Source organism: Helobdella robusta (genome assembly GCF_000326865.2).
Source record: "Helobdella robusta unplaced genomic scaffold HELROscaffold_90, whole genome shotgun sequence".
In the NCBI taxonomy this organism is placed as follows: Eukaryota; Metazoa; Annelida; class Clitellata; order Rhynchobdellida; family Glossiphoniidae; genus Helobdella; species Helobdella robusta.
The window spans coordinates 326,188-351,971 of record NW_008705513.1 but is presented as its reverse complement, the minus strand read 5'-3'; the positions used below and the strand labels follow the sequence as shown (position 1 = coordinate 351,971).

At 32.7% G+C, this 25,784-nt stretch overlaps 5 protein-coding genes across 5 annotated transcripts in view; 3 read left to right on the top strand and 2 right to left on the bottom strand.

Annotated features, from left to right (window-relative positions):
* Positions 1 to 495: 495 nt before the first annotated feature.
* Positions 496 to 2,689, bottom strand: HELRODRAFT_182668 (hypothetical protein; the record flags this gene model as incomplete). The annotated part of the gene is made up of 8 exons (XM_009033401.1): positions 496 to 546; positions 675 to 878; positions 1,467 to 1,514; positions 1,781 to 1,828; positions 1,912 to 1,965; positions 2,075 to 2,155; positions 2,414 to 2,540; positions 2,625 to 2,689. 8 exons carry the CDS (start codon positions 2,687 to 2,689, stop codon positions 496 to 498), a joined length of 678 nt encoding a protein of 225 aa, XP_009031649.1.
* A 543-nt stretch (positions 2,690 to 3,232) lies between these two features.
* HELRODRAFT_186210 (hypothetical protein) lies at positions 3,233 to 11,884 on the top strand. The gene is made up of 12 exons (XM_009033400.1): positions 3,233 to 3,495; positions 3,532 to 3,710; positions 5,094 to 5,205; positions 5,663 to 5,769; positions 6,235 to 6,336; positions 6,764 to 6,864; positions 7,167 to 7,222; positions 7,432 to 7,533; positions 9,146 to 9,211; positions 10,469 to 10,574; positions 11,172 to 11,263; positions 11,599 to 11,884. Exons 2-12 carry the CDS (start codon positions 3,601 to 3,603, stop codon positions 11,710 to 11,712), a joined length of 1,068 nt encoding a protein of 355 aa, XP_009031648.1. The 5' UTR covers positions 3,233 to 3,495; positions 3,532 to 3,600; the 3' UTR covers positions 11,713 to 11,884.
* Positions 11,871 to 13,101, bottom strand: HELRODRAFT_194647 (hypothetical protein). Its single transcript, XM_009033399.1, has 2 exons — positions 12,756 to 13,101; positions 11,871 to 12,592 (listed from the first exon to the last, which is right to left on the bottom strand). Exons 1-2 carry the CDS (start codon positions 12,783 to 12,785, stop codon positions 12,293 to 12,295), a joined length of 330 nt encoding a protein of 109 aa, XP_009031647.1. The 5' UTR covers positions 12,786 to 13,101; the 3' UTR covers positions 11,871 to 12,292.
* A 300-nt stretch (positions 13,102 to 13,401) lies between these two features.
* Positions 13,402 to 15,784, top strand: HELRODRAFT_158094 (hypothetical protein; the record flags this gene model as incomplete). The annotated part of the gene is made up of 4 exons (XM_009033398.1): positions 13,402 to 13,551; positions 14,159 to 14,312; positions 15,133 to 15,221; positions 15,650 to 15,784. 4 exons carry the CDS (start codon positions 13,402 to 13,404, stop codon positions 15,782 to 15,784), a joined length of 528 nt encoding a protein of 175 aa, XP_009031646.1.
* Positions 15,785 to 17,536: 1,752 nt separating this feature from the next.
* HELRODRAFT_194645 (hypothetical protein) overlaps positions 17,537 to 25,784 on the top strand; it is a gene marked incomplete at its 5' end in the record, with an annotated part of 8,960 nt that continues 712 nt past the window's right edge. The window contains 13 exons of the mRNA XM_009033397.1: positions 17,537 to 17,620; positions 17,965 to 18,027; positions 18,265 to 18,351; positions 18,592 to 18,687; positions 18,902 to 19,062; positions 19,482 to 19,714; positions 19,980 to 20,300; positions 20,499 to 20,716; positions 20,920 to 20,961; positions 21,013 to 21,174; positions 21,681 to 21,845; positions 24,907 to 25,128; positions 25,276 to 25,781. Coding sequence (XP_009031645.1) covers positions 17,537 to 17,620; positions 17,965 to 18,027; positions 18,265 to 18,351; positions 18,592 to 18,687; positions 18,902 to 19,062; positions 19,482 to 19,714; positions 19,980 to 20,300; positions 20,499 to 20,716; positions 20,920 to 20,961; positions 21,013 to 21,174; positions 21,681 to 21,845; positions 24,907 to 25,128; positions 25,276 to 25,781 — 2,360 coding nt within the window. The remainder of the gene's footprint in view (positions 17,621 to 17,964; positions 18,028 to 18,264; positions 18,352 to 18,591; positions 18,688 to 18,901; positions 19,063 to 19,481; positions 19,715 to 19,979; positions 20,301 to 20,498; positions 20,717 to 20,919; positions 20,962 to 21,012; positions 21,175 to 21,680; positions 21,846 to 24,906; positions 25,129 to 25,275; positions 25,782 to 25,784) is intronic.

Genomic DNA, 25,784 nt, shown 5'->3' with positions numbered 1-25,784 from the left:
TCCATTCAATAATGTCGTCTATTTATTTTTTGCAGGTCTACCAACTTTTTTCTTCCCCGAACTGACATGAAGATGATTCGTTGGATGTAGCATGTTGACCTAAGAGACCATATCCATACAACCGATATCCTGAACCGATCGGGACTGTGCACGTTGAAGGATGCATGTCGTCGTCATCGCCTACGATGGTTTGGCCATGTGAAGCGAAGCGAAAACAATACAATAATTTCTGTTACTGAACACCAGGTGCCTGGCACCCGCCCAAGAGGTCGCCAAAAAAGTCTTGGACGCAGACCATACAGGAGAACTTGGTCTCAAGGAGACAGACGCAATGGATAGATCGGCTTGGAGACAGAAACTGATGAATGGAATAAAAAAGTCCGACCCATAACGGATGGAGACTATAAACGAGAATTGATTGATATATATATGTGTGTGTGTATGTGTGTGCGTGTGTTCGAAACTGTTTTTCAAGGTTATATGCGATTAAGTTGCTCATTCAATCTCGTCATCATCTTCGCTATCAGCCCAGCTGAATTCATCATTCTGAAACAGAAAATTAAAGTGAATTATAGTAAATTATATCATTTAGGAAGTATTAGAAACATTTTAATGAAACTAGCACCATTTTTTATCAACTTTAAATTATCAAATACACACACACATACACAAACCCGAAAACAACCAAGGCTTCTTATCAGATACTCATTAAGCTGTTTACTCGTCCTTAATTTCTTCTCCACCACCTTGTAAGCCATATTGAGGTGCACATATTTAATTAACCTTCTTCTGTAACTTTTTTTCAAATTTTTGGCCATCAGACGCATCTGTTTAATCTTTTGCTCTATTGTGAATGAACTTGCGAAATAGCTGTGGTCCTGAGGAGAGGAAAATGATGAAAAAATTTGAATATAATTTGTGAAAGTTATATTTTTTGATGGCTTTGCTCAACCAATGTTTATGACGCCCTGTTGCATTGACTGGCTGAGTTTAAATGCAAAAAGTCGTTAGTGGGTTGTATATGCACGAGGGAGACTCCATTTTTAAATTATTTAGTAGAAATATCAAAATTTTTTAAATAAAATACAGTAAAATATAATGAAAATAAACATATAAATGATATTATTTTACAACTAAATCAATTGGGAAAATATATGAAAATCTTAAATGCTAGCATGCGAGATAGATTTGTATGTCTCTACTGTTAGATGCATTGTGTGCGAACTTTCCATAGAAACCTGAACAAACAATTTATGCATTATAGTTACGGATTGAATTGTATTATTAACATCACCATGAGTTGTAATTAATGTTTGGTAGTATTGTTATAATATTAAATGGTATTATTATTATAAGTAAGTTATAATTTTGGATTACGTGGTTTAGTCATGGGGTATTGCTGCTGTAATTTAAATGATCAATTATTATTATTATCACAATATAGTGTAATTTAAAATGTAACATACCTCTTCTGGTGACATATAATCAGGGTTTTCTTCAACTTTGTAGTCAATCTTAAAAAAGAATTGCATGCAATTCAGTCAATCAATCAATCATTTAATCAACCAATTATTCAATTAATCAAATTTTATAAAATGTTTTTCAAACCAAACCGTTTCATCTTGTTCAACAGTATCAATATCAATTTCTTCAACTTTGTAGTCAATCTTATAAAAGGATTGCATGCAATTCAGTCAATCAATCAATCATTTAATCAACCAATTATTCAACCAGTCAATCATAAATCAATCAATCAAATTTTATAAAACGTTTTTCAAACCATTTCATCTTGTTCAACAGTATCAACATCAATTTCTTCATCTTCTATCTATAATTTTTTTTTATTTAAAAAATATAAAACAGCAAAAGTAATTGATAATATTTACAATAATAAAAATTAAATATACATACCTTAACTTCCACACTGTCAGGTTCAATATTGATGATAGTGACATTATATGGAACCTGAATGGGGGATATGAAAAAAATTTTATTCTATTGTGATCAAATTAATTTTGAAATTAAACCCAACACACATGAATACACGCACATCACGCACGCTAAATATACATACTGGTTTATCAGTTGAGTTTGTCTCCACCATTAATGGCGATTGTATTTCAGATAGAGTATCTGCCTGATCATTTGATAAAAGCTGAAAATGATAAATGTATTCCATTATGTGATTTGCAGGAACAAATATCTAATTAATATACTAACTATAATGTGTTAGTGTCATGCAATTAAATAATTAGTGATTCATTTTTCATGATGCATTGGTATTAATTTTAATGTTAATTTAATTTTTTTCAAACTTTTTAAATTAAAAATTGTTTGTTAGTTACAAAAAAAACAAAACCTTTGGGAATACTGTAGGAACTGAAGTTTTTTTAAGTAGCATTCTAGAACCTACTTTGTAAAAGCATTCTTGTAAAAAATGCCTGCTGCAGATGAAAATATCTTTTTTACTATAAAAATATGTAATATGATTTTCAAAATTTTTTTGCCACTGTATTCTTTGGCTGTCATCTTTTGGTAGTCTGTTCGGTTTTATTATTGAAAAAAAGCTTAACAATTTTAAGTTAAAATTTTATAATTATTGTTATATATACATACATACATACCTATGTAAAGTTACGTCGATATCTTTATAAGACCCATGACATTGGGATATTGAGCACATGGGCATGGTTAAACTCAATGTATATAAAATAATTAAATAAATAAATAAATAAACAATTATTTAAATGTTATGTTATAAAAACGAAAACTTCGTGTAGACGATTAAATACAAAAAAGTAAAACAATGCAATGTCAACCAAGGCGAAGAAATGTTTACGCGCCAAATTATGTTCTCTTTATTCCACAGAACTAAGAAAAATTAATAGCCAGGTAAACATCTTTATGCCATATCATACAATATCCATGTATGCAACACTTTCTTATGGGTTGAAGCAGGGATATGCAAAGAACCTCAATTTTTCAACTTTTAATTATTTTCGGTAATGTCGATTTTATTTTTTTAAATTTTTACCAAATAAAAGTAATTAATTACCACATTGAATAATATTAAAAAAATTAAAATTTAAAACCTTTTGAAACATTTTAAAAAGCAATAATCCGAAATTAATAAATATACGATCGTTAATTTTGACTCGAGACTCGAACGATAAAAAATTGACCTCCATCTCTCCTCCGGAAGTACCCTCCTTGTTCGACTGTTAAAAGTAAGCAGAGGCCGTTATATTAATTCTAGTTATATGATTAAAACTTAATGTTGTATCGTATCAAAATTTACATTTTCCTAATATTATAATAAAAAATAATATAAATTTTAACAAAAATAAAACTAAAAAAATCAGTAAAACTTTTGAATATAAATTTTAAATGGTGGTTCCAACTTGTTAAGTCTTATCTCGTGTTTCATAGGCTTTTTTAAAAACTTCAACTTAGATCCACTCCTACTTTTACCTAGCGCCAAGTATTAAATTGATAGAATTTTTCCAAAATTTAAAACTTAATTAAACTGACAAAATTTTTTCCAAAATTGCCACTAATAAAACGTATTTCGTAAAATTTTCCGTCAATTATAAATACAAAATGGCCGACGATGGATCGGCTGAAGTGATGGACGTAGATGATGGAGAAAAGGTAAATATTGAGGAGGGTGAAAGTCCTAGAAGATGCGCCAGTACCTACGAGCTGCCCTGGTTAGTTAGTTAGTTTGTTAGTTATTGAAAATGAAGTTAGTAATATGAATGCTACAAAAACTTCAATCCATACTGTGTAGTCTAAAAAATGGCAGAGAAAAGAAATCAATCTTCGTTTTGCATCCAGAGACCCGGTTCCCTAAGGTAGGTAGGTAAAGAAAAGAAAAAGTTAATAAAATTAAATAAAATTAAAGTGTTAGCGAAATTGGTAATATGAATTCTGCAAAATCTTTAATCAGTACTGTGTAATCCAAAAAATGGTAAAGAAGAGAATGAGTTGAAACTTAATAAAATCAAGTAAAAATAAATTGTCAGTGAAATTAGTAATATGAATGAGGCAAAATCTGAGATCAGTTCTGTGTAATCCAAAAAATAGTAAAGAAAAGAAAGTTTTTTTAAAAAATTAAGTGAAAATCGATTGTTATAAAATAAATTTAAAAAGGTAAATTTTGGGTCATTTAGCTCCTGCCCCTTTTTAATAATCTGTTCTTGTCTTGTTATAATCTTAAAAAACGTTGTTTAAAAGCGCAATTTTTAATTCCAAGTACCTACATAATAAGATTTTGTCTATGAATTAAATATAATAGATTAACATTAAATTATTAATAAAAAATAATTATATTATTGTATATATATTAATTAATATATATATATATATATATATTAATTATTTTAATATATAAATGTCTGATTTATTCACTTATTAACAACATTTGAGACACACCTTTTGTAATATAATATCAAAACTCGCTTGCAACTTCCATGCTTTGTGGAAAAAGAAAGAAAGAGGATAGTCAGATAGATAAGACAAATATAGATAGTAGATACATGAGGATAAATAGATATATAAGATATTAGGAAGATAGAGTGGGATATCATAATTGTAGGAGATATATAATAATAACTATTTTCCAATTGTAAAGACAAGAGATGTTCTTTGAAAACATTTAGTTAGGTTCTGTGCTGCTCGGCTCTATCAATAAACTAAATATAAAAGTTGTGTTATAAATTATTCCTCAGGTATCGTTGTTCACATTTGTTGGTATTTCTCTCTCTCTCTCTCTCTCTCTCTCTCTCTCTCTCTCTCTCTCTCTCTCTCTCTCTCTCTCTCTCTCTCTCTCTCTCTCTCTCTCTCTCTCTCTCTCTAGTATAAGTGTTTTATACCAACCATTCAAAAAAGCCAAATAGCACATCTGAGTTTTCAACAAATTTGATAGCTATACCTCATCTAGTAGTAATGAAAACCAACTTGAGGCCAAACAACTTCATTAAAGTTATCAACTGTCTTTATTAGCCATAGTATGACAACAGCTTTGCATTTATTTTGTTAACACTTCTCTTCAATTTCATGTCTGAATGAATCAATTGTCAACTTCATATCAGGATCGAGAAATACAGGCCCGTCCTCCTGAAAGATGTCGTCGGGAACGAGGAGACGGTGAGCAGGTTGGAAATTTTTGCTCAAGAGGGGAATGTGCCTAACATCATTATATCTGTGAGTTCTTCTGTCTGTGAGTGTGTGTGAATGTGTTTGTGTGCAAGTATTTTTGTGTGTGTGTATGTGTGTCTATGTGTGTTGTGTATATATGTGTGTAGTATGTATGTGTGTGTGTGTGTATTTGTGTGCATGTATTTTGTGTGTGTGTGTTTGTGTGCATATTTTGTGTGTAGTATATATGTGTGTGCGTGTGTGAGTGTTTGGTTCTTATTTCTGTGTAGTATGTATGTATGTATATATATATATATATATATATATATATATATATATATATAAATAAAACGACGAGCATATTGTGCCTGGCTCGCACCTTGTGTGTGTAAGTGTGTGTGTGTGTGTGTAAGTATGTGTGTTTGTAATATGAATAATATAATAATGTGTTATATATAGAGTTCATGAGTACAGACATATATAAAGGATAAAATTGAGGAAATGTATGCCACATTTACATTAGGGACCTCCAGGTACTGGCAAAACAACGAGCATATTATGCCTGGCTCGCACCTTATTGGACGGTTTTTTTAAGGAGGCGGTGCTTGAACTGAATGCGTCCAATGATAGGTGGGTAGATGGGTGGAGGTGGAATTAGGGTTTTTTTATTTTTAGGTTTGATTAATTGATTGATTGAATGAGTGAGTGAATGAATGATCAAATGAATTATTAAATGATTGAATGAGTGAAAGAGTGTATGAATGATTAAATGAATTAATAAATGATTGAATGGGTGAATGAGTGAATGTATGTATAAATGAATGAATGAATGATCAAGTGAATTATTAAATGATTAAATGAGTGAAAGAATGAATGAATGTATTTATAAATGAATGAATGATCAAATGAGTTATCAAATGATTGAATGAGTGTATGATAGGATGTATGAATGAATTTATCGTTTATTGAATCATCTATTCCATATATTATTTCATATTATTCATAATATTTGAGTTAATTAAGAACAATTATTAATTATAATTAATAATGAATAATTTGGAATGATAATAATTTGTTTCATAATTCCATCTCCAGAGGCATAGATGTAGTGAGGCATAAAATAAAGATGTTTGCCCAGAAGAAGATAACACTCCCCCCATCAAGACATAAGATTATCATTCTAGATGAAGCCGATAGGTTAGACTTCGATGTTATTTTTTCTCTGCCTGTCTGTCTGTTTGTTTGTTTGTCTGTCTGTCTATCTGTAGACGAAGCCGATAGGTTAAGCTTTGGTGTTATTTCTTCTCTGTTTATCTGTTTGTTTGTCTGTCTGTTTGTTAATTCATTAATTTGTCCTTCCATTTCTTTGTTCATTCATCTATTAATTCGCTCTTCATTTATTTATTTATTCATTCAATTATTTATTCACTTTATTATTTGCCCATCTATTCAATCATTCATCCGTCCATTTATTCATTCAAGTCAATCACTCATTCATTCATTCTTTCACTCATTAATTAATTCATTCACTCATTCATTCATTCATTCATTCATTCATCTTACAACAAACACTCATTCGTTCATCTTACAACAAACACAAACAAACGAACAAACAAACAAACAGCATGACAGATGGCGCCCAACAAGCCTTAAGAAGGACGATGGAACTCTACTCGAAGACCACGAGATTTGCTTTGGCTTGCAATTCCTCTGAGAAAATTATAGGTATTATATTATTTATTTCATATATAATTTATTTCATAATTATTACATAATATAATTAATTATAGGTTGGATATAAATATTTATTTTATAATAAATAATAATTACTATGATTTCCTGTTCTTAATTGAGGAATTATTGTGGCTTATTATTTTTTAATAAAATTTGTTTCAAATTTTTCACTTCATACAATTAGCATCATCAATCAGTCAATCAATTGCTTATTTATTAAAATTCTATGGATAACTATTGATATAATTAGCACCGGTTTTTTTTTTTCATCGAAACTCCTCCCACAATTTCAGAACCTATCCAATCGCGTTGTGCTGTACTCAGATACTCAAAGCTAACAGACCAACAGGTAATTAGCATATATACAAACAAACATACATACATACTCACACACATACAAACAAACACACATATACATACATACAAACACACACACACACATATACATACATACATACAAACAAAGCAACACACATATACATACATACAAACTAACCAACACACACACACATATACATACATACAAACACACACACACACATATGTGCATACATACAGGTCCTAGCAAGATTATTAGATGTATGTGAACAAGAACAGGTCAGTCACACAGATGATGGATTGGAGGCCGTCATTTTCACCGCTCAGGGAGACATGAGACAGGTTAGAGAGAGAGAGAAATAATAAAAGGATGTCTGAGAGAGAGAGAGAGAGAGAGAGAGAGAGAGAGAGAGAGAGAGAGAGAGAGAGAGAAAGCATTTGTATTGTGAGAAAAAATGAATAGAATGAAGAATGGATGTGGTGTGGTGTTTGTGTATCGTGTGTGTGTGTGTGTGTGTGTGTGTGTGTGTGTGTGTGTGTGTGTGTGTGTGTGTGTGTGTGTTAGAGAGAGAGAGAGAGAGAGTTTTAAAAAATAAGAACAAAAGGGTGTGCGTCTAGGGTGTTCCTTCCTTCGTTTGATGAATTATTTAGAAAAATTATTTTGAGTGTCAATATTTGAATGGGCATCAGGCGTCGTTGAGTTTCATGAAAAATACGAAAATAAAAGAAAAGAAAATTCGCCCGCCATGTTAGTGGTTCTGCCTCGTTTTGGACTTTTGAATTTTTCAAAATTTTACAGACCTAACTAAACTGGAGGCTCAAAATAACATAAAACTCAAACTTCAAAAGAGTTTTTTTCATTTGAGTTAGTAGAATAACTCGTAAGAACACAAGACAAACGGACCAGATTTTATAACGAACGACAAAAATTAGAGATTTGTGTCGGGTTTGATTCGAGTATGAGAAAATAATCCCAGCCTACCACATGCTTCGTCTGTGGTGCGTCCCTCTTGTGCCCATTGTTGGTTCCTTCGGACCTAAAATGGGTGTAATTGACCTTTGACCTTTTTTTTTACCCTTTCTCGCTAACGATGCCAAGACGCTTGAAGTTATAAACTCTGTATCTGTTGGGGTCATGGTAGTTTAAAATTCTGTTTAAATTTTTCATTCATTCATTCATTCATTCATTCATTCACTCTTGGAGTGTAGCTATAAGTGTAATGTAAAACTGAATGTTGGTAGATATGGTGGTCATGTGATTTTGAGGGGGTATGGATGTCCATGGATATATATCATGGATATATACATGGGTATATCATGAACATATATGGATATAACATGGATATGTATCCATGTGATGTATCCAACAGTATCCTCACAATTTCTAATGGATTACTACATAAATAGTATCTCAAAACTTTATTTAGAGGGAGTGATCAAGTTTTTGATAATATAATAGGCTTGGAGGTACTTCTTGATAAATATTCGATGACATAGGTCAGGGGTGAGCAAACTACGGCTATTTTATGCGACCCGCGAGGCTTTGTTCGCCAAAAAAGCCGTCAGTCAGACATTATGACCAAAAAATAAGCCACAAATCTTAAAAAAAATTTCCCCCGGGTCGAAAAAGTTTGCTATTTAAGTACATATGCGACCCTTCAAAGGTCAAATAGTTCTCAATGCGGTCCTCACAGCAAAAAGTTTGCCCACCCCTGAGATAGGTGATTGTGTTATAAAACTTCGTTCGAGATAATTATTCTTATTTGGGTTTTTAATTTATTTTTGGTTTTTAATTGATTTTTATATCAATGATTTTTAACCTGTTAACGTTTTTTAAAATAATAATTAAATAGTTGAATAAATTATACTCTAATAATAAAACAATTAATTAATTCTTTAGTTAATTAATTAAAATGATAAGTAATTGATAAAATAATTGAAATCTTCGAATAAGGCGTTGAACAACCTGCAGTCCACGTACCAGGGGTATGGTCATATTAATAGTGAGAATGTTTTCAAGGTTAAGATTTATTGTGTCAAATATATAAATTTATTCAATTAATTAATCGTTGAGTTAATTGATCATTTATTTGTTTTTTAATGTCAAACAATTAATTTATTTATTAGTTAAATTAATGAATTATTTGTTTGTTGGTTCGCTCGTTTATTGGTTCGTTCATTTGTTGGTCGTTTGTTTCTTTGCTTGTTTGTTGATTCGTTCGTTTGTTTATTTAATTATTCTATTATTAAATCCTTTATTTCGGAGGCGAACAAACGTTGCATGTTAATTACAAGAGTTAATTTTAATCTAATTAATTTAATTACAAATTAAATGTCTTGCTAGGACCACATTCATTGAAGGAAGTTGCGGCTTTCGAAGGCGCGCATATATAGACTGGCGAATTTAGACAACTTTGATGGGCTTATAATTTTTTTTGTTCTTTATTACGCAGCTCTGACAAACTCAGAACCGCCTACCTCCATATCATCCCTGTAGTTAAATCTTCCTTCGACAAGGTTGTACTATTCACATCACACGGCGTACACACACATATGCACGCTCAAGCACCGCATCATGGCGTATGATAGTCTTTAAGTTTCGGACCGACGGTATTCGAACCAGGCCATCGCGTAACTGTACGAGACATGACACACTTCTACCGACTGAGCTAACTCACCGACTAAGTTTGTCTATAATGTAAATTTCCCCTTCAAAAACACTAATTTTTCCATTAAAACAACAACTTTTACTAACTTTTAACACCAATAACGCTCACAGCGGGCCAGTGCCTTTCCTCCCACCCAGATCCGCCACTGTATATAGCCAATATATCAATCTCCGTTTAGTAAGTTGTGTAAGACGTATATAGCCAATATATAATTATAAGTAAGGAAAAATGTTTCTTCACAAAAGCATATAGGTAGAATATAGACACAAATGTTGAAAAAGTTTGGCAACGAAGTATTTAAAATTTAAATACTTCATTTAAATTTTAAATCAGCTTAGACAAGGAAAAATGTAAGAATTGACGAAAGTACAATACTCTTTAAGCACACACTTTTTTGAAATTTTGGTTTCCAATTAAATATTTAAATTAAAGTGTAAAAAAAACCCAATAAATAATTTTGCTTACGTGAAATAGCCGTTTGCCCGCCTTTGATTTATTTAGTTATTCACTCTTACATCTGTTTGATTTAAAAAAAAATTATTTAAGTAGATAAATGAAAAAGTAATAAGACCATTTATTTTGGTTGCTCTTCACGTGCTCTCATTCAGGTGTGTGACGAGCCGCACCCGCTGCTGATCAAGGACATGTTCAAGCAGTGCATGGCTGCCAATGTTGATGAGGCCTTTCAAGTTGTCAATCATCTTCATAACTTAGGTCGGAGATTAACTAGTTTTTAGATCTTTCTTTCCATTTTTTCTTTTTTATCTCTTTCTTCCTCTTCTCTCTCTCCCCCACCCCCTCTCTCTCTTTCTTTCTCCTCTCTCTCTTGTTAATGAGGTTAGGTTCTTTAGGCTATTTTTATTGCCTGCTGATATTGTATGAATAATTTTATAAATATCGGATCCAGTGGTGAGAGGTTATCTTTTATAAAACTTCCTGCTAGTGAGTTTGAGGTAAATGGATCTTGAGATTTTTACCTATTAGCATTGAGATCACTTACACATGAAAATATGACAAAATCAACTGAAAAATGTAGATTTGTTTTCATCCATTAAGCGCATTTGAAACTTCAATTTGTCGCCAGTTATATGATGAACTTGGATAATAGTTCTATTTGCAATAAATTGAACAATCTCCAGAAAATTCTAGTAAGGAAAAATGGAAAGAAACTTTATATTGATTAATGCCAACAATTCGGTAGAATTCATACAATATTGTATATATATATGTATGTATATATATATATATATGTTTGTGTGCGTGTGTGTGTATGTATAATTATTTACTAATTAGTTAATTAATTTATTATAGGCTACTCGGCAGAAGACATAATATCAGTGATATTTCGAGTTTGCAAAACACACCAAGACATACCTGAATACCTGAAGCTTGAATACGTCAAGGTATTTATTCCGGATTGTCGGATCAGATATTAATGTCGGAGTGGGATATATTTCCGCCTTAATTTATTCCATTAAATAAATTAATATTTATAATATCTATATAACTGTTTTTATGATAATTTTCAAGTATAATGATTATAATACGATCTTTTATATATATCGGTTATATTTGAACCTGATTACTGTGTAACAAGAACAGGCGACCTTTACCGCTAGGCCATTGATGATTAACAGATTGATTGATTGATCAATTAATTGATTGATCGATCAATTAAATGATTGATTGATCAATTAAATGAATGGTTGGCTGATTTATTAAATGATTGATTGACCAGGAAATAGGATTAACCCACATGAGAATAGCACAAGGCCTCGACACTGTACTTCAATTAAGTGGACTTGTTGCTAGACTATGCAAAAAGACTCTCAAAAAACCTATTATTAAGTAATTCTATTATTACTATAATAATAATTATTATTTTATTATTATTAATATTTTATTATAATTATTATTATAATAGTAATTAATGTTATAATTACTACATTTATTTATTTTTTTTTGTAAAGAACAGTTTTGAATGTTTTATAAGCAAATCAATAAAAATTATTTTTGGCATTCGTATTTCATTTTTTTACATCATAAAAATAAAATGAATCACAGTTATACAGTTAGTTTGCAAGAAACATACAAAATATACACATTTCACAGAATAATTAAGCTATACACGGCAGGACAAATAGTTAAATGGATGTATAATAGATTGTAAAATGGCATTATCACTAATAAAAGGTAGAAATATCAGTAAAGAAAAATATTCACGTATGTGATAAAATTATCTAAATAAAAAATTTGAATTAATTCAAAAACATTCAAAGACAATCATGTTGAACATTGGATAAAAAATATATGGAATCTGTGGAAGTGCTATTCAGTTAATGTTAATTCATTAACAGTTAATGATTAACTGAACATGTTATTATATTTAAGTTTTTATTTATTATTGTATTTATTTAGTTTCTTTTTTAATTCTATTGAATGAGGAATATATCAGGTCCAGTATAGTATAGAGCAACATATTCAAGTCCTTCTTTGAGTTCGTGTTTGGAGTCTTTGATATTTTCAAAGGACTTCTCGGTCTGGTCCAACGGACGGCTCTGCAGAAGCCAGATTCCCGTGGGGCCGAGAGAAGATCTCTGCCTCTCCGTGATGTACACGCAGGCGTAGTTCGTTGTGGTGCCTTCCGGGAAATAGATCGTGCCGAACTGCTGTCGCTGCCGTTCGGACGGATCGGCCGATCCTTCCTTCCTTTCTAATTTTTGAAGAGAAACCTGGAAAAATAATACATGATAGTGAGTGAATATTTGAATAACATGGGTTAGTAAAGTTTAAGATTAGAAAAAAAATTAATAACGGGACAAACTTCGCTACTCAAAGATTTTAAGGTATCTAGCTAAATTCTAGAATATATATTTATATAATTATGATACTCACTGGAATGTGAACAGAATCAGGAATGTCCATTTTCAGTGCGCGGTACCCGGATTTTAAAGTAAGTTAGATGAGAATGGCAAGCAAGAAACTGGCTGAATGAGTTGTTGACTATTAGTTGACAGTCGATAGGTGGCAGTAAGATTTTGTTTGGTTTTATCTTATTTCAGCTGATAAATTTTCGTTAATAAAAGGTTTGAAATGTTAAAAAATTGTTACGATTTTTGTCTAATATTTTTAAATTGTTTGTTTTAATTTTGAAGAAATATAAATCATTAAAAGTATATAAATGTAGAAATGCATTGCCATCTTTCGACGCTTTTTAAAAGCGTTACTCCACTTAGCTTCATTCTGTCTGATCTACTGACAACTTTTGGTGAAAGAGGAGATTTAAATTCCTTTCCTTAGCAAACTTCATTTTAATTTTAGTTAAAATATATGGTTTATGGTTTTTTATTTAATAATTTTTAAATTTTTTATTATTAAAGTTAATACGAGTTAATCAAATTTTTGAAGTGAATTATTTGCCGTACAGCAGTATTTTAAATTTTATTTCAATGTTGTGCTAGGAGTTCTTGGGTTCTTTGCCGTGTTTGAGGTCAGGAAGAAATTGTTAAATTTGGTGAAAAAATTAGTCAAATTTGACAAAATGTCAGCTTTGTGCGTCAGGGCGGCATTTAAGTCCGGCCAGATGTTGTCAAGAACGTTAGTGAAAAACTCCACGAAACTTTCCGCCATTGTCGCCCAGCAGAAGATGTCCTATGCCGATATGGCGTTCACTTTTGCTTGCCCAGCCTCAGTATTTTTTTTTAAATTTACTTTTTCATTTTTTTTTAGTAAAGTTTGTCATTCGAGTTATTTGTGATAGATAAATTGTTTGATCGTTGTTTCGTTTTGTTTGGTTGTTATATTTGATTGGATTGATGATTGAATGAACTTTTTTAATGAGATGAGAGGATGCAACTAAATTTTAATTTTAGAGTCTAAAATATAGAGTTTTTTTTAATTTTAACTGATTAACTAACATATTAATTAAATTAATAAAAGTTTGAAATTGAGTGACAATAGATTGACAATAGACAATAAAACAAATGAGCAAATTATTTTTAAAATAAAAATATCTTAAATTTTAAAGTCTATATTTTATTTTATTTTCATATATCTAGCATAAGACATAGTTAATTATTTGATTTACACTTAAAAAGAAAAAAAAAGTAATTTAAATTATACATTAATATTAACATATATAATAAATATATATATTTATGTATGAAGCTTCACATATTGAACCAAAACAACAATAATAATATTGTCACCATTACCAACTATAACCGTAAAGGCAATAACAACAATAATAATAACAACAATTATATGTATATATATTGTATATGGAAACAATTTCTTAGGTGTTCTACAAAGAATCAAATGTGAAGCAGGTGGACGTTCCAACATTGAGTGGGGACTTTGGTATCTTACCCCAACACGTTCCCCTGCTGGCTGTCCTGAGGCCCGGGGTCATAGCAGTCCACGAAGCCGACGGAGCTATGAAAAAATATTTCGGTTAATGCCCCATACTTAATATAGTAATGTTGTAGTAGATATATTTGTATGATGTGTACATCCTATACTTAATTGTATTTACATGCACTTGGCATTTGTTGTAATAGTAATAATAATAATACCTGCCATTGGCTATATAAATTCACATTATTATTATTATTATTATTATTGTTGTTATTATTATTATTACGTAACCATGGTGTAATAGATATGTTTATATAACTTGAACATTCAATACCAAATGTAATAATTATATAATGGATGATATATTTATTAAAAGTGAATGATTGGTACACAATGTAAGCATGATATAGTGGATGTGAAGTTGCTAAATATAGCATAGATAACACAGAGATTTCCATTTTTGAGGTTCTTTGTTGGAGGCGCTGCTATACAAATCATCGAACGCATAAATAAAAAATTTCATTTTTGGCCTGTACAAATGTGATCCTTGTCGAAATTCTAGCCATATTATTTGCATATTGACTTTTTAGTTTGAGTCAATTATAAGTTATTGTATTATTATTATTTGGTTGCTTTTGTAACTACCCTGATATTGCTGTAACATTGTCATACATTGGTTTATTATTATTTTTCATTGTTCACTGCTTTATTTATGAATAAAGAAACACATGTTAATTGATCTTTTTGCATGTTATTTTCTGTTTGAGATCTCATTAATTGCCATTCTAGTTTAGTTTTTTTTTTAGGTTTTTTTCTTAATAAACTGCTTATCCTAATTAGTTAATTAATTATGTAATTAATTATTTAATTATGTATTTAATTAATTAATAGTGTAATTTAATTATTAATTTTATAGTTAGCAGTGGTTCAGTCACAATAAATGATGACTCATCCGTACAAATATTGGCAGAGGAGGCTTGCCCGATTGATCACCTCGATGCACAAGTTTTTTAGTTTTTTTATTTTCAAAATTTTATTCTATTTAATAAAATTATAATTTGCTTTTTAGTTTTACTACTTCATTATTATTATTATTATGTTGAAAAAAATGGCTGGTGATTTTTTTTCAAGAACAACAATTTCTATCTCCCATTGCAGCCTATCTTTTAACTTTTTATTTTAACCGACTCTTCATTTATCTCTTTTATTCATTTTGTTTTTCAAAGTTAATGAAACATAATAAATAAGTTTTTTCTATTCTTCGTAGACTCTATGGTTACAATCGAAACTGCTACCATTAATTCTCATTATTTTTTAAACTTAAATAAAACGGATTGTAGTTAATTATTTTCAATAAGTTTTTACGAAACAAAAAGAATTATTAAACTTTCATCTATGCCTCCATAGAACAAAGAACTATTAACATTTGTCAGGCAATCAGAGACGGGGCAACATCGGCAGCCCAGGATTTGTTGTCAGCCTCTTCGGAGCAGTCGAAGGCCGAGGCACAGATCGCGTTGGAATGTTACGACGCCTTACAAAAAGCCGTCGAGCAAGCCCACCGTTGAACGTTAAATTTGTGGTGATTGGTGAGAGGTGATGTGCTGGGGTTCGTTTGCTCGTGATGATGACGACAACGACGTCATGCCTGCTACGATAGTTTTGCCGATGATATGATAATGTTAAATATTAATTTTACTTGTTTTATGACACGATTGCATATGATTATAAATAATAGTGTGTTTATTATCTCTTCAAAAAAGTGTCGAGCTTTAAATTTATCGAATGTTGGTAACAAAAAATGTAAAGGTCCTTGCGTTTGTTACATTCGCTCTCCTTGAATCTCATGATCATGTGATAAGAATTGAACTGCATAATGCGGGCTTTCGTCTGTGATATAAATGTGTGTATGTACAATACAGCGCGAAAATTAATTTATAAAGTTATGTTCAACTACGCTCAATTTCCAGAGCATGGAAATGTATAATTTGGCAATGGAAATACCGACTTTTATGATATAAAGTGTCTTGAATCGGGTGAATAGTTATCATTGTGGTACCTACTACTACTGAACACGCTGTGACCTAATCAGTTTTGAAATGTTCCGCTGATATGTTAAATTAAGCTGGTAGTTTATTTTACAAGATTCCTCTAGGAGATTTATGGCTCCGTATTGCTAGCAGCATTTTTATTAAAATCAGTAAAACAGTTTTGAGTCACAAATTGGCGTAATATGCAAAAAAGGTCACCAGCCTCATTTTAGCCGTATTTATATTAATTTGGTTAGTTTATCGGCCATTCGCCGCCAAATTTCAAAGTTTAAACGTTATACAAATTTTGGCCCGTCAAAGTTGTCTAGATCGGCCTCTGCCATCTATTGTACGTGAGTATGTGCTACAGAAAAGAAGATCGATGTGAACCGTGCCTTTACAGACCAGTCAGCTTAACAAGCATTGTATGTAAAGTAAGACTAGAGAAAATAATCAAAAGTCGGATCATAAAACACTTATCAAATAATAATATAATTGGTAAAAGTCAAATCTGCTGGAGTTTTTTTTGAAAAGGTTTATGCCAACTTTGATAAGAATAAATACGCAGACGAAGTATATTTTGACTTTGCCAAGGTATTTGATGAAGTCCCACATAAGCAATTGCGCATAAAATTAGAAGAGGCAGAAATAGGAAGAAACTTACTTGATTGGTTAACTAATTGGTTGACCCAGAGAAGACAAAGAGTTAGCATCAAAGGAAACTATTCGAAATGGGTGGATGTTAAAATAAAATATTAGATATTAAAATGAATAACAACCTATATTTTAAAATTAATTTTAAAATATAGGTTGTTATTCATTTATTTATTCATTTTAATATCTAAAAAAATTAATAAAATTAATTTTAAAATATAGGTTGTTATTCATTTATTTATTCATTTTAATATCTAATATTTTATTTTCTATTTCTTATAATTTATATTATTAACTCCTCATTTGGTTTTACAATCTAGGCTCCGACGATGGCATTAGCCGAAACGGCCGTCAGCCAAACTTCACAGTTTAATAAAGTTGAAACAAAACAGCTTCGTGTTGTTGAAATTTTATTTAAAAAACTTCTAACTGCAAAATGGGGTGTAATCTTCAACCGAACATGTTTATCTGAGAACCTCATACCAAATTATATATATATATATACATATAAGATAGAAAATAAATTTAGATCTATGCTTCAAATTTCTTTTCCGTAAAAAGAATTTTCGTTTCTTTGTTCGATTCAGATCGCCACTATCTCCGCTTTTTTTTCATTTTTACAAAAAGATTTAGAAGATGGCGTCGTTTGATTCGGACGCTCCAATGAAACAGTGCATCACGGTTATAGATAAGAAAGTTAGGAATTTGGAAAAGAGGAAGGTTCGCGTTTTTCTGTTTAATCCGCCTTTTTATAAATTCACGCTCACTTTCTTGCATTTTTCCACCACTAATTGGCTGCTTCTCACGTGCTCTGCCCTTTTTCTTTTGTCACATAATGTTCACTTCTGTTCATTCATCCATGAAATTATAAATGTAAGTTATAAAAAATTAAATAAACGTTTCATTTCGTGCTTTTTTTATGGTTAAATTTAAACGGCAAAACTGGTCTGAATAGAAAGTTGAATTGGAGAACAAAACATGAAAGGAAACCAAAAAAATTATTTATAATATTTTTCAATTATTAAATAAAAATCTTTATTTGTTCCAAATTCAAAAATTTGCAGCAAAAGTTAGATTTGTATAGAAGCAAAGAAAAGGAAGGTGGCATACTTGATAAAGATCAGCAGGTATTTTTTTAGCAATTTGAAATAAAATTATTAATTCTATTGTTAAAGTTCTTTGTTCTTTTAATAAAATTTGAATTAATAAATAGGAGACATTTTTTTAAATCAATTTAGAAATTTACTTATCGAATGCATTTGTCAGTTTGAGTTAATATTAGTTGTATAATGTAAGTATATCGAATGTTATGATTATTGTTTTTAAACTTTTTAAAATTTAATTGTGTTTTTTCATCAAATTAGGAAGCAATCTCCAAATATGATTGCGTTGTTCAGAATTTGGAATTCTCAAAAGATATACAGAAACAGTTCCAAGCTATCAGCGCTGACGTTAGCTAACTAATTTTTTATTTTTACCTAATACACATTTTGCTCTAAATTTAAATAAAATGGATACAACTGATCGTCTAATTTGGCGCAAAATGTTGATGGCAAAGAAAACAGCGTACTACCTCTTGGAACTGGGTCTCTGGACGCTAAACGAAGATTGATTGATTAATACACATTTTATTAATATTTTTTGAGATATTATGTCTTAGTTAACTGCACATATTGTCATTTTCTTTTCAGAGTGAGAAAGTGCTTCGTAAGCAGGCCAAGAGAGACAAGATCGAACGGCAGAATCAAGAGATCAGTAGGTTCAAGGAGATTCTGAAGTTACAAAAGGTTTTTGTCTGTCTGTCTGTCGGTTTATTTGTATGTCTGTTTGTCTGTCTGTTTGTTGGCTTGTTTGGTCATTCATTTGTTTTTTCATCCATAAAAAATATAAACCAACCTATCATTAGTTCATTCACTCATTCATATATACATGCATTCTATAAGGATATAGATGCAATAATTTCACCACCATCACCAACAACAACATATAAATCTTTACCAGGTTCTCAGTCATGTAGATAGTGAGTTAATGAAGCCTGATTTCAAATCAGGCAGGTTGTACAAACATCTGGTGAACATCAGTACGAACAACGATGAACAGCAGTTGAAGATGGTTCGTGAGTTCAAGCAACTCATTGAGTCTTCTAAGACGGCTGGAACAAGGTTGGTTGGTTGGCTGACTGGTCGATTGGTTTGTTAGTTGGTCTGTCAGTGATGGTGGGGTAGCTCTTCCATGATTGATCGTTTGATTGGTTGGTTAGTTGTTTGACTTGATGGCTGATTGGTCAGTTTGTTGACTGATTTTATTTTTGGATGCTTTATTAGTAAATTAGACTTGCTCATTGAGCTAATGATGAGTTGATGGTTGAGTTTGTTGATTGCATTGCATTTTAGATTTGTAAAGCATCTCTATTGAGCTATCTTCAGAGGCACTAATTGTGCTTCGTTTTGTTGAAAAAATGAAGTTTGGTTGGTTAACTTACTATTTAGAGTTATATGTTTTAATTGAGTGAATGAGTTGGTGAATTATGGAAGAATGAAAACATAAATTAGTTAACCATCATCATCTGCTTCTTCATTAGCTATGCCTGCCAAATGCAAGCTGCAGCAGAACACTTGTTCCTATATTTAGAAAAGTCGGAGAAACCCGTCGTAGAATCTCTGACCTACAAGGATGTTTCCCAGTTGGTCGATGGCATCTTCGAAAGTGCTTACTTTGATAGCGAAGATGATGTCGACAACAGTGGCGACGGCTGTGGTGTTGGGGATGTGACTTGTAAGGAGGAACATTGCAAAGTCGACAGCAATGGAGACGGTCAGTTTGTATGTTTGTTTATTTGTTTGTTTGTATGTATGTATGTATGTATGCATGTTTGTTTGTATTTTGTAGCAGCTTTTGTATTTGTGAAGGATGTTGGTCTGGGAGTAAGCGGTAAAAAGCAATAATCACATAGATCTCATGTTGTTAGAGCATTATTTAAGGCAATTGGAGCTTCTTGCATTGGTTAATGTTACTAGTTATGTTGTGTGAATGTTAGGCACTAACCAATGGTTAATATTTAATAACAAAAATTCCACAGTTGTCACTTCCAATGAGCAGCACCAGCCTTTAGACCTTCAGCAACAACAACAGCAGCCACAGCAACAACAACATTTTGAACCAACGACGGCAGCTTCACTAACGTCAGCGGCGACAGCAGCAACAACAACAACAACTGTGGCACTGACTTCTCAAGTTGGCAGCGCTGTCATCGTTGATGCTGCAGTAGTTTCTATGTCGTCGTCGACCACGAATCAGTCAGGCAATAATGAGAATGTGGAGGGTGTCATCGTTGGAAGCCGTGATGCTGAAGGTGTGGCTGGGACAGCTGCCGCTGCCACAGATGGAAAACAGAGCAATGGTTTTTGTGAGTTGTTTTTGTTGTCTTGTGAGTTTGTTGATACAACTGATGATGCTCTGTTTAATTAAGCTTTAAGTTACAGTGGCAGTTTTTGTTGATGCCTTTAAATTTATTATTCTTATTATGATTATTGTTGTTATTATTGTCATCACCATCAAATGAACTTATTTTTATTTTTATGCCAACCCCAAAAAACAGATCCACATGGTACTCACCACCACCATCACGCTCCTCATCACCCCCATCACCACCTCGCTCACCAACAAGCTTCCCACCTCCCTCATCATCAACAACAACAATTTGTTGATGTGGCTAATGGCAGTAACGCTCAACAGCCACCACAACAGCCACAACCACAAGGTGGAGCCATGATGTGGTCGAGGCAGCAACTTGAACAGCAACAGCTAGCCAGTCAGGTAAGTAATGACGATTCTGATTTCTATTTATTTTAACTAGGCAGTGCGGTGGTGTAATGGTTACGGCGCCTGGCATCGTTGTTGCAGCAATTAGGTTCGAATGTGGAAAGATCCTTGTCTATCGTGCAGGGAATTTAAAAAAAATTCTATTTATAATTATTTTATAACATTATCAGACATTTAATTCCCAACAAACCCATCAGCCTATGATGAGCAGCAATACTAGCCAATCAGCAGCTGCCCCAGTGAGAAACACTGACCAATCATCATCTTCAGTGACTCCGATATTCAACCAGGCGATGCCCACGGTGCCCGCCAGCAACCGCATGCCAATTTCGTACTTTGGATCTGGGGGGTTCGGGAACGGTCGACCGAGGCCACTCCAAGAAATAGTGTCGGCAGTTCAGGGAAAGTATAATTTCTTGCAAGAGTCTTTGATCGATAAACACAGTTCGTATGTTTGTCTGTTTGTTTATGCGCATGCTTATACGTGTACCTGTGGTTAATTACCCTTCATTCATGTGTATGTGTGTGTTTTGTTACATGTGTATATGTGTTGTGTGTTTTTTTTAGGTTCTAATGTGTTTGTTCTTATGCACGCACCTCATGGTTTAGTGGATGGTTGAGAAGTTAAATTTATTTGATCTGTTTTCATTTGATCTGAATGTCAAACGTTTTCTTAGATGATCGTAGCAGTACGAACAGCGTCAGCATCTCGTCGTCTGCAACGATGTCGGCAACATCTCAACAGCAGCAGCAGCAACAACAACATCATCAGCAGCAACTACAGCAGCAACAACAACATTTAATAAATGACAACAATAGCAACAACAACAACAACAGTTATGAACACCCAACTTCTGCTTACCTCCATCACCAACAACAACAACAACAATATGCTTCTCATGTCCAGCAGCGGCACGATCAACAACAACCACAACAACATCTCCATCATCATCAACAGCAACAACAACAACTGAAGCGTGATGTTGATGACAATGATACAACCGCCAACATTGGTCAGGATGATTACCATCACCTATCTTACCAACAGCAACAACAACATCAACAACATCTTCAACAACTTTACCATCAAAGATTACCCACATATGGAGATAGAACAGTTCAGGTATATTCTGTGCTGTCGATGTTGTTGTTGTTGATGTTTATTTTGTTTATGTTGTTGTTGATGTCGTTTTTGTTGATGTTGATAACCCAGATAGCATGGTCCATACGCGTGAACTGTGTAATTTTTACATTTACAAAATATTCATATTTTAAAAAATTATTCTCCACAAAAATTGACTGACAAACAAACACAGAGTGCATTAAAATTTAATTCTAAAATGATTTTAGATCCAGTGCACATACTTCAGCTCTTCCACGCCAACTTTTGCTACGGCACTGTGTGCTGTGATTGTTTAGCTACTATGGTTGGTGATTTGATGTATGTATGCTTTGTATCATTCATTGAGGTTGGCAGCTGCAATTGTATTGTGGATAGCAATTGATCCATCCACAATTTTTTTTAAATGTTCTCATTCGTGTTTGTTAACCCCGACCCGACGAGCATTGCGCATATCTCAGCAATTGTGATGGTGCACTGGCTTCAATAGTCGGGCCTCGAATTTAATTACATTTCAATTGTCTTTTGTAAAAAAAAGAAAACCAATCATGGTCATCAATCAACCAATCATGTATTATACCAGAACAAGATACTAAATATGAAGGAATATTAACCAAATGCATGAAAATACATCAATTAAAAACATTAATATTTATTATTAAACAAAAATGTATAACCTTGCTATATGCTAATTCTATATCTGAATGGGATTATGGATTGGAAGACTTATTTAAATGTAATTAAATTTTCATGTAACTCTCACATGTTTTTGTATGTATGTATGTATGTATGTATGCATCCATGTATGTATGTATGTGTGCATGCATGCATGTAAGTAACTCTCACTTTTGTCATGCTAACTATGTAAAAAATATTTCACCCTATCATAAAAATATCGTAAAAAATGCGTGAAAATATCCAGTAAATAATGGCTATGAAGAATAAAACAGTAATAATCTTTTTACGTGAACAATATTCAAAGCAGGTCTATTTGAAGTAAAAAATTTGAATAAATATATTTTCAGATATATAGATGTTTTTGATTGGTGACCTATTCATTCATTCATTCATTCATTCATTCATTCATTCATTCATTCATTCATTCATTCGCTTTTTGTTCATTTATTTGTTCTGCATTCGTTTATTCATTCATGTCTTTCGTAATTGTATGCATAAGCTGGTCATCAGGCAACCAGATGACGAGATAAGGTAAATTACTGCCACTTAAATGCAACTGTCCTTGAATTTGATGGCAATAAACATGTTCCTTATTGACACAATTACAAAATCATGTGCTGACGCGAAACAAAACAACATTCAAATCAAAACAAAATCAAAATTGAATTTAATACCCTTCGCTAAAAGTTTCAGGGCATCATTACTCGAGCTTAGTTTGCTAAGATTAACAACGTTTGAATTTGGATTCTTATTTCCAGTTTCATTCATAGCAAAAGGAATGCAGTGATAAAACTTGTCCCACAACATTGTACACTTTGTCTTTCTTGCTAACTTCCACTCCTCTCATTATTCCTAATGCTTTATCAGATTTCATGGACTGAACATTGCCAGAGCTGTAAGAATTTTATTCCATTTTTCAGAAATCTTACGTTTTCTTCAAAAAAAAAAAAAACTTAATTCATCAATATTACTTATGTGTTTCGTAGCCATAATGAGATTAATTAAACAAATATATTAATTACGGTTTTTAAATTATATTTAATTATTAAAAATTATATCTTGTCCTGGTTATGACATTAAACTGACCCTCACTGCCTTGTGAGTGATGTTGGATCATCAAAGGCTAGACCCACAGCTTATAACTGTGGTTGCGTAAGGAAGGGGGTCCTGCATAAAAATTAGCCAAATAAATTACTTATGATGGAATGGCGTCAAGGGGTATTTCGGTTTCATTATAGGTAGCCAAACAGCAACCCCCGATCTCGGGGAAAATGTCGTCTAAACGTGTGTTGTTGTTTTAAATTATATCGCTTAAATAACTTTTTTAAAATTTTCCTTTGAGAATATACATCGGTTGTAAAAGTTGTTTGGTATTCCCTTCTAGTGGACACCCCAGCTTTTCTTGCCGATTGTTTTCTATAGTTTTTGATGTCAATCCAGTGTTATGCCATTTTGCTGCCAATTTTTATTCATTAAATTATTAACAATTTCCATTTTTCCTCATATTAACATCTGAATTATTTAAAATATTGTTATATCTTTGTTGTTTTAAATAAATTATTTAAATTATTTCTAAATTTTTTAAAAAGAAACTCCAATAATTTTGAAATTTATTTCTTGGTCAGTGATAACCTCCTTATTGAACTCATTCATCTGCGGAAATTATCCTGTATTGAAGTTATAAGTTCTATAAAACAAATTTTCTAAGCAACATTTACCAAAAAACTGGCAATTTGATTTTTTTTGTTCTGCATTGTTGATGTTGTACAACTCGATATTTCTACAGCACTCTCTACTGTTGGTTCAGTTACGTAAAAAAAATACAGTCGACATGTGATCAGAAAGTATCACAAGTGAAGGATAGGAGGAGTAGTACAGAGCTGATGTCAATGATGGGACTGAATGAGGACATTGTGACATTGATAAGGAGATCGAGATTGCGGTGGTATGGACATGTGTTGAGAAGGGATGAAAGGGTCGGGATTAGGCGAGCGTTGGAGTTCGAGGTTGAAGGAGTGGTAGGAAGGGGTCGTCCGCGGTTGGGATGGAGAGAGCAGGTGGAGAAGGACAGGGTGAAAGCGGGGTTGCGAGATACTGAGGCGAGTGACAGATGTGGATGGAGTCGAGGGGTATTTCGGTTTCATCATAGGTAGCCAAACGGCAACCCCCGATCTCGGGGAAAATGCCGTCTAAACGTGTGTTGTTGTTGTTGTGTTGTTTATGTGATCAGAAAGTATTAAAGTGTATATTTTTATAAGTGTTAGAGAGATTAGTTACCATTGCTTGTGTCTAATGGTTAAAACGAGCGTTGTCTCAGTCTGGGTTGGAAAGATGTCATTATCACAGGCAAGCGGATAACTTTTTGAAACTTTAAAATTGTATACAGGGTCTTTTGGACAGTAAGCAACAGCAACCGCCGTCTTCGTCGTCGTCTGTAGTCCCATCATCGTCGTCGTCATCTATGCCGACAGCCAATAGCAGTGTAGGAAGTCATCACAATGTCCCTCACTCGTCTATGGCTCCGACTATTGGCTACCCCTCATTCCACTTGCCACATCCCATTCCTCTGCCCAACCAATCAGAGAGCGAATTTTTGCAGCAAGTTGAGGTTGGTGGCCTGGTCTATTAATCTTACTTTATTCATTCATTATCGTCGTCGTCATTTCATTCAACATTTGATCTTCATCTCACTCATCTCCATGCTTTGGTCGTCAGTTTCACAATCATATCACTCTCTTCATCATCTCATCAACAGATATCCAAATCCCAGTACACGATGAACCCGCATGCAAATATTTTTCGCTCCGGTTACCAGTCACCACCCTCCCTGTCTTCGTCAGCCAATCAGAGCGAGGATCAACAGCAGCCCTCGGACCAATCACAGCAGCAGCTGGCATCCGATAAAGTGAAACCAGACGGAGATAAAGTTACTACTGCCACGACAGCCGCTTCAACTGCTTCCTCCATCTCTAACAAAATTAATATTACGACGGCCGCTAATAATGCTGCTACTACAAGTACTACACTAGGTAGTAATGTTGATAGTGGAAAAATTGGAGGCGCTAGTAATGCTGTCAGTGAAGAGAAAAAGTCATTTGTTCAGCATGTTGCTGGTACTACAAATAGTAGTAATACTATTAGCAGTAGTGGTAGTACTGCTACTGCGGGCGTTAGTAGTAGTGGCGGTAGTAGTAGTAACACAAGTAGTGGTCTTGCTAGTGGGGATGGTTCAAGCAGAATGCTGCAAGGTGAGCAGTTGTTGTG